General features: G+C 35.0%; 1 protein-coding gene across 1 annotated transcript in view; it reads right to left on the bottom strand.

The window, feature by feature from the left end:
• Positions 1-7,777, bottom strand: part of evplb (envoplakin b) — a 21,056-nt gene extending 13,279 nt beyond the window's left edge. The window contains exons 1-5 of the mRNA XM_016252863.1: positions 7,525-7,777; positions 3,390-3,489; positions 1,691-1,845; positions 1,484-1,607; positions 116-235 (exon numbers count right to left, since the gene is read on the bottom strand). Coding sequence (XP_016108349.1) covers positions 116-235; positions 1,484-1,607; positions 1,691-1,845; positions 3,390-3,489; positions 7,525-7,565 — 540 coding nt within the window. The 5' untranslated portion in view covers positions 7,566-7,777. The remainder of the gene's footprint in view (positions 1-115; positions 236-1,483; positions 1,608-1,690; positions 1,846-3,389; positions 3,490-7,524) is intronic.
• Between the last annotated feature and the right edge of the window lie 1,164 nt (positions 7,778-8,941).

The raw sequence follows: 8,941 nt of genomic DNA, 5'->3' as shown, positions 1-8,941 counted from the left end.
GTGAGTGTGTGAGTGTGAGTGTGTGTGTGTGTGTGTGTGTGTGTGTGTGTGTGTGTGTGTGCGTGTGTGCGAGTGTGCGAGTGTGAGAGTGTGAGAGTGTGTGTGTGAGACTGACGCCACTGCTCTCCAGGGCCGAGCGATACGCCTCCATCTGTTTATGCAGGATGTTATGGGCTGCGATCTGTTTCTCCACATCAGACAGAGTCGGACCGTATACATCTCTCTGAATCAGCTTCTGAAACACACACACACACACACACACAAATAAAGCTTCTTCAGGTGCTCTTGGCTTCCGTAATGTCACTTGAGCTGTTTGGAGATGAATAGAGCTCTTGGTATTTCATGAAAGCTTCTTCAGATCTGTGTTTTGGTTTCTGGGTGCTTTAAAGCAGTTTTGAATCTTTTAGATGCTTTCAACCCTCAAACATGAGGCAGATATATTATCTTCTGTATAAAGACCCAATTTTAGGTTTGAAAAAAATGATATTATGAATTTTAGTTATTATATTACTTTAGTTGTATTACTTTTTTCTATTATAGAACTTCATTGCTACAGTACTTTATTTATTTATATTATTTGCTTTCTTCATTTATTTTTGTTTTAATATAACATTAATTTATGTATTAATCAGATTTGTATTTATTTATTTACTTATTTAACTTAATCCATTTATTTCTTTGTTTTGTTGTTGTTTGTTTTTGTCTTAATCTAATGTGTATTTACTTATCTATAAATAAATGTCTAAAATATTATTTAGAAAATATACAGATTCCGTTATAATATATAGTATATACTATATATTTTATACATACCTGTAGTTTCTATTAAATAAATAGTTTATTCTATATTAGCACTGTATTGTTATAGTACTATATGTATTTATTATATTTATTTATTTATTGTATTTTTGTATTAATATTTATGTTAGTATTTCTTTTAATCAATTTTTACATTTGTTTTAAATATTTAAATATTATTTGAAAATAATTAGTTTTCTAGTATAGCACTGTATTGTTATAGTACTATATGTATGTTGATTTTATGTATTATCATTTTTGTATTTATTTTAAGCAATTTTTTATTGAATCAAATTTCTTTCTTCCTTTGTTTTTGTTTTAATCTAATGTTTATCTATTAATTATTTCTTTTAATAAAATTCTTGATTATGTATATCAATCTTCTTTTTTATAATTTATATATGTTTACATTTCTCTAAACATTTTTTCCCCCTATGGACGTTCTAGCACTCACTTCTGCACCTCTAGTTTGTCTCGACCTCAGTTTGAATCCTGCTTTAAAGCACCAGATCACAGATGTTTGTCTCAGGAAGATCAACAGAAGATGTTCTTGAGGAATGTCAGGCTCAGGCTCACATCAGACTGGACAAGCCTCGTTTGAACCTCGTTTAACTGCACTTTTCCTCTCACTTCTCTCTGTAGCACATATTGATATGCAGTCAGCAGGTGATGTGATGTGTGTCACCTGTTTGTCAGACAGCAGTTTGCTCCAGTCGACGCCGGGAGGCAGGTAGAGCTCGTGCAGCTGGCCGTACAGATCTCTGTAGGTGCTGCAGTATTTGGACCAGCGCTCGTGCAGGTTACTCACGCTACACACACACACATCAGAGGAAAGCGTTAGTGCTGAGCGCTCGCTCGAGTGTACGGTGTGTGTTTGTGTTTGTGGACTCACTCCAGCTCGATCTCGCTGGCCTGTGGGTGCTGCAGTTTTTTGGCTTTGCTGGCATCCATGAAGAGGTCCTTCAGTAAGATCTCGGCCTGAGACAGGTTCTCTGCGGCCGGACCCTGCTGTTTGAGAGGAGAGCCTGCACGCTTGTTCTCCAGATCCTGATCGCACAAGCAAAACAGCTGGCTTAACAGTTTAGCACGTGTGCTTCTGAGCTAGCTTTGATTTGAGAGACAAAATATATGAAATATCATTGATGTTTTGATGTGATTAATGTCATCTTTATTAATTATAATGTGACAAGCAACAAACAAAATAAATAAATAAAAACAAAATTAAATTAAATATAAAATAAAAGCAAAAAATATATAAAATTTAATAAAATGTAAAAAATAAACAAACCATACAATTTCATATAAGAATAAAATATAATACAAATTAAATAATGTACATAAATAAAATGTAACTTATAAAATGAAAACTTAAAATAATATACAATATAAAAATTACATTTAATCTATAATTAAAAAATAATAATAAATTACCCCTTTTATGTTTCACAGAGAAAAAAAAAAGTCACAAGGACTGGAACCATTACAATGCTTTACTTGAGTCTGTATTTTAATTTGGGCTAAACATGAACTTGTTTTATACAGAGGGTTAAAATGTATGTGAATGTATTTAAAATGTGTCTGAATAAAAATTAAGTTTTGCCATTTTAATCATCTAATGCAGGGGTGGCGAACGTCGGTCCTGGAGAGCCGCAGCCCTGCAGAGTTTTGCTTCAACCCTAATCAAACACACCTGAACAAGCTAATCAAGGTCTGAAGGGTTAGTAGAAAGCTACAGGCAGGTGAGTTTTAATTAGGGTTGGAGCTGTACTCTGCAGGGCTGCGGCTCTCCAGGACCGGAGTTCGCCACCGCTGATCTAATGTATAATTAATAATGGCGTAAGTTCATGCATTTATAATAATAATTATATTAATTATATTATATAATTACAATTATTATTATTATTATTATTATAATTATCTGCTGCCATACAGCATGTATTGTATATGTATATATATATATATATATATATATATATATATATATATATATATATATATATATATATATATATATATATATATATATGTATTTCAATCATGACAACTCTCTGAAGATTTTAGCATGGTGATGGATATGACAATGTTACTGTATTTGGTCTTGGCGGAATAGATTGAACTGCTACATTGTTGAAATGCTGCTGTTGGTTATTGCTGTAGTTGTAGATGATTGCTGCTGATACAGAAACTTGCTACTGCCAATACATATACAGATACAGTGCTGTGAGCATTTAAGACATACTGCTGCTGCACAAATAGCATTAAAAATAACCCGTAGCAGATCTATACAGGTGGAGCTGGGGAAGGTGGAGGGTTTCAGAGGAACTCTGAAAGTGCGGTGCAAAATGCTCTAGTGAATGCTAACCAGCCATTTAAATGTAAGGCAGCAAGCTCATTGGCTGCCTGTGCAACATGAACCAATCAATTTGTGCCAAGTAGATTAATGCTGTTAAAATCAACAGCTACGTTAATACCCATCAGCCTACGCCATCTAGAGTTTCAAGATTGAACTATATACAGTGTATATATATATATATATGTATGTATGTGTGTGTGTGTGTGTGTGTGTGTGTGTGTGTGAGAGAGTTTCTTGCCTCCTGCAGCAGTTTATCGGCCAGCAGGACGTTCTTCTCCACCTGGTCGGCGTTCTGCTGCAGGCGTGTGGTCACAGCCAGCATGTCATTGACCTGCGACCTGAATGGATGAAAACACAAGAGAGACATTCAGCATCAGCGCAGCACTATAAACATCCCATTCACATCTGCTCACGCCTGCGCCGGGACGCTTCACCTGCTGCAGAAACACTCAGATCTAAAGCTCAAGTATGTGTTTAATAGAGTGAGAGTCACTGTCAGCCAGTCATTGGTGGTTTGTCAAGCTCAGCAAAAGAAATTACATTTCATCAGAGTTCAGTTTCTACAGTCTCCATGGCCCACATGACTCTACATCTGTCAATCACTCGCTCTGTGAGCTCATCTGTGTGTTTATTGTGCTGACATTCCTGTAGTCGTTTACGCAACCGCGTCACACCCTCCTGAGAGAGAGAGACACTGAGAGAGAATGAGAGAGAGAGAGTGAGAGAAAGAGAGAGAGAGACACCGAGAGAGAATGAGAGAGTGAGAGAAAGAGAGAGAGAGACACTGAGAGAGAATGAGTGAGAGTGAGAGAGAGAGAGAGACACTGAGAGAGAATAAGAGAGAGAGAGAGAGAGAGAGAGAGAGAGAGAATGAGAGAGCGAGTGATTGACAGGTGTGTGGGCGTGTCTGTGGAATGTTGAGGTGGAACTCCTGCTCTGTTCTTGAGGAATCTCCGCTGCTGCTGTATAAAGTCACACCCTGGATCTTTGTCTTTACACAATTAAGCGTGCGGCTGCCATAAGAAATCAAAGGCCGATTCATGCCAGACATTTCTGGGAAGGGATCTGGGCGGTTTGTGTCTTTCTGCTCATCTCTGTGGTATTTAACAACACTGTGCCATTATTATTTCACTGCACAGATATAATAAGAGACCGCATGAAGTATTTGCACTAAAACTTCATTTGTCAAAATTCATGCAATGGTCATGTTCACAATTTTGGAAAATCAATCAATCAATTAATCAATCAAGGTGATAAAAACACTGAAAATTATGAAATATTATAAATGTTAATTGAGAGACAGCATGAAATATTTGTATTTTAAAACTCATTTGTCAAGATCCATGCAATGGCAATATTCACAATTTGAATGAATGAATGAATGAATGATTAAAAAGTTAAAAGGTAATTCAACATTTTGAAAAATATTATATAATACATATTATAACATTTAAGAAATTTGAGAAAAACAAACAAACAAACAAACAATGTTTCATTAATTCAAAATAGGGGGGAAATATAATGCAAGCTATTAAGATAAATATTAAGAAACTGCATAATATCTGTCCACTTTTAAAAATTAATTTGACAAAATTCATACAATGATTATGATCACCAGCTAAAAATGAATGAATGAATGAATGAATGAATGTTTCATTAATTCAAAAGTAAAAAAAAAAAAACTATGATATATTATACTGTAGAGAATATACTTTTAAAAATGAATGTCAAAATTCATACAATAATCGTTTACCATTTAGGAAAACAAACAAACACATCTACACATACATACATACATATAAGTAAATAAATAAATAAACTAAACAGAGTGAACAATGGTGAAAACAGATTGAGAGTGTTTTAATAATCAGAGGAAGGTGAAACTGACACGCCACAAACACCTGAAGATTCAAACAAATGACAGCCGTCAGCTTATTCTTCTGTTACTGCCAAACCAGCTCAAACACAGGGAGATTTTCCTCATTCAAACGCAACAATTAACCATTAATCAATTACAACAATCACTGACGCATCTGCATGAGGAAACAAATAACTCACACTGATTAGCACACAATTAGATTCTGGGTTAAACACACACCTCCTAATACACACACATACACACACACAGAAGAACCGGCGCTTTAAAAACACACCCATCTTTACATGGGCTGATCCTGAACACAAGAGCGGTTCACAAACACAGGATACACAAGGAAACACACACAAACACGACCAGCTGGATCTACATCAGTGTCAAATAATAGACGTGACTCACTTAACATACAGAACACACACTGTACAACAGCTTTCTGTTCTCCCACCTCTAGACTACTGCTTCAGGTTGACAGGGACAATATGGGACAGCACGAATGGCAATAACATAAAAACATATCAAATAGAATTTTAATATAATATAAATTCAAATCAAAATAATAATTAAATACTAAATTAAATTATTTAATATTAAATTACATTTAAAAATGAAACATAAAATATAATAAATATAAGATAAATCAAATCAAATGTAAAACATAACTTAAAATAAAATATCTAAAATAAAATATAAATTATTAAAAAAGTAAATATAAAATAAATATAAATATATAATTAAATAAACGTAATAAATTAATAAATTTTATAATAATATAATTAAAATTTTAAATATAACAAAAACAAAAAAATAAAAATAAACTAAAATCTCTGGAAAAGCGCTATGTAAATTTAATTATTATTATTAATAATAATAAAATAAAATAAAATGGGCTTCCTTGACTTACACAGAATTTTTTTATTTTTGTTCAATATTGCTGAGTATGTCTTAAGATACCAAGAGACTAAACATGAACTTGTTTTATTCAGCAGGCTAACATTTATGTGACGGTATGTAAAATTGATATGAATAAAAAAATGATGTTCCACCATTTTTAAATCACCTAATGCATAATTACTAATGTCGTAAAACCTGCATGCATGTGTAATAGTTACACAAGGGGCGTGTCTGCTGCTGCTGTCAGAGTCTGATAGATAGCTCATCTTCTGTCCTACAGCATCTCCGGTCTCTCCCGTCGGTTTGTATATGACACATGAACTCGTTTACTCAGAATACGCTGTAGTTTAGATGTCCCAACCCACACAGCACACAGACAAACTGTCAACCAGTCACTCACTGTCATAACCAGCTCCCCTCACTAGCTGTCAGCAGCGTGTCAGAATCCTGCTCTCTGATTGGCCGACGCAATGAGGCTTTCAGTACCACTTTATAATAAAGGCCGTAGGCAATAGTTGAGAAATACATTTGTAACAGTATTTATTACACTTTGATAATATTAGTCAATACATAACATATAATACAAATTTAATTTCATTAAATGTATGCTTATTCAATTTATCCAGATTAATCTTTCTATCCACACGCTAAAAAATGCTGGGTTAAATACAACCCAGTGCTGGGTAAAATAGGGACAAACCCAGCAATTGGGTTGTTTTGACCCAGCGGTTGGGTTACTACCCAGAAGGTTGGGTTAAACATTTAAACATTTAACCCAACCGCTGGGTCAAAACAGCCCAATTGCTGGGTTTGTCCCTATTTTACCCAGCACTGGGTTGTATTTAACCCAGCATTTTTTTTTTTTAGACGTGAGCAACATCACAGAAAAACACATTTTACAATAAGATCCCATTAGTTGAGCAACACATTTGTAAATGTATTTATCAAACACAATTGTTCATTGTTAGCTCATGTCAGCTCAGGTACATTAAATAAAATGAACAGAAACTTTTGATGCATTAGTAAATATTGAAACGACCATTAACTACGACTATTACATGCTTTTTTTTCATTGACAGGTCATGTTAACTAATACAATGTTAACAAAGGCAATCTTATTGTCAAGCACTACCGGTTTTTCTTGTCACAAAATCAATTAATTTCTGTATTTCAGCTCCGTTTGATGAGTTTTTTTGTTGATTAGTCACGTAATGAGCAGGATAATCAGGTACAATCATTATCGGCCAAAGACACCAGCCTGTCATGCATTATTTCGCAATAACGCCAGTTTTACGGTACTTTATCCCTAATACAACATCCAGCTTACTCAATGTGTGTGTGTGTGTGTGTGTGTGTGTGTGAGAGAGAGATACGGCCCTGCCCTGTCATAAAGATAAATCACACGCTCCACATAATCACACAAATCCAGTCAACTCACAGCTAACATGCATAAACAGCAGTCTCTTTTGACTTCTTTAACGCCTTTTGACAGATCTGTCATTCATTCAGGTGTGTGTCTGTGATCTAATGACCCATAACAATGCTCTTGCTACAGGTATAAACATCATATGAGAGCGAACAGAAACAAGAACTGATGGAAACTCACTGTCCGGCCTTGACAGGACTGTATTCCTTCTTCTTAAACATCCCGCGTGCTGCGTCTGCGATCCGTCTCTGCGTCTCTGGGCTGTCGAGGTCCCTTCTGGCTTGTGTTATGGTTGTCTGTCACCTGCTGTGGCTCCGCCCACTGAAACAGGTGTGTCACATTCAGGCGGTTCAGACTGGACGTACCTGTTCCTTCCCTCTGAATTCCTCCAGCAAACTCTTCCTCTTCTGCACTCTCACCGTCCTCTGATAAAAAGTGACAGTAGAGACATTTATAGTCTTACAAAAGATTGCTATTTCTGTTTTTTGGGCTTTACTTTCATCAAAGAATCCTGAAAAACTAATATCACAATTTCTACAAAAAAAAAAGACATGTTTTCATCAAAGACATGTTTCTTGAGCACCAAATTTCTGAAGGGTCATGTGACACTGAAGACTGGAGTAATGACGCTGAAAATTCAGCTTTGACTCACAGGAATGCACTACATTTTACAATACATTCAAGTAGAAAACTGTTATTGAAATTGTAAAAAAAAAAAAAAAAAACATTTCACAATTTGTACTGTTTTTACTGTATTTAAAAAAAAAATTATAATAAATTTAAAAAAAAATGCAGCCTTGGCGAGCAGAAGAGACTTATTTCAAAACCATATAAAAAAATTATTAAAAACATTTCACAATTTGTACTGTTTTTACTGTATTTAAAAAAAAAATTATAATAAATTTAAAAAAAAATGCAGCCTTGGCGAGCAGAAGAGACTTATTTCAAAACCATAAAAAAAATTATTAATCTAGCGTAGTGTTAGTTTTGGCAGGTCACGTTAGTCAAGCTCGCATCAGCTGACTCTCAGCTGATCCCCATCAACCTATGGGAATACGACACCTTTCTAAGTGTTCGTATATAAGGTCCCGCAGTAATATCAGCAGTTTTCGCATTGCTCAATAGCTAATTACCCTCCTCCATCCCCAACTCCTCCTCTGTCAGTCAGGATTCAGCCTTCTGATTCTCCTTTGAATCAGACTAATTCTAAAATGTGTACATAACATTATTGAACTTTAACGATATCTGCAATACATTTATGTTGATTCTGTTCTGTTTACATTTGGGGGGTTATCGCTGCTCTCTCTGCTTTCATCCATGCTAGGCTGCATGGATGCGCAGGGAGTTCTTGCCCAGAACAGAACCATACCGCCAATCCAAACTGTATACTAATTGTCAATCATCTTTGACGATAGTGGTCCTGACAGAATTATTCCAAACATTGCAACCCTTATTAAAAAACTTTTCAGCGCAATTTAATGCATTAATGCGCTTTGGATAAAAGCGTCTGCCATTGCATGAATGTAAATGTACAGAAATGAGAATTATTGGGTCTGAAATGCTAAAAAAACTGATCTAATATAAAAAATGCAGGTAG

This window comes from Sinocyclocheilus grahami, unplaced genomic scaffold, assembly GCF_001515645.1.
Source record: "Sinocyclocheilus grahami isolate Dianchi unplaced genomic scaffold, SAMN03320097.WGS_v1.1 scaffold1135.1, whole genome shotgun sequence".
NCBI lineage: Eukaryota > Metazoa > Chordata > Actinopteri > Cypriniformes > Cyprinidae > Sinocyclocheilus > Sinocyclocheilus grahami.
Note: the sequence above shows the minus strand (reverse complement) of the source record. Positions and strands in the feature narration are given on the sequence as shown.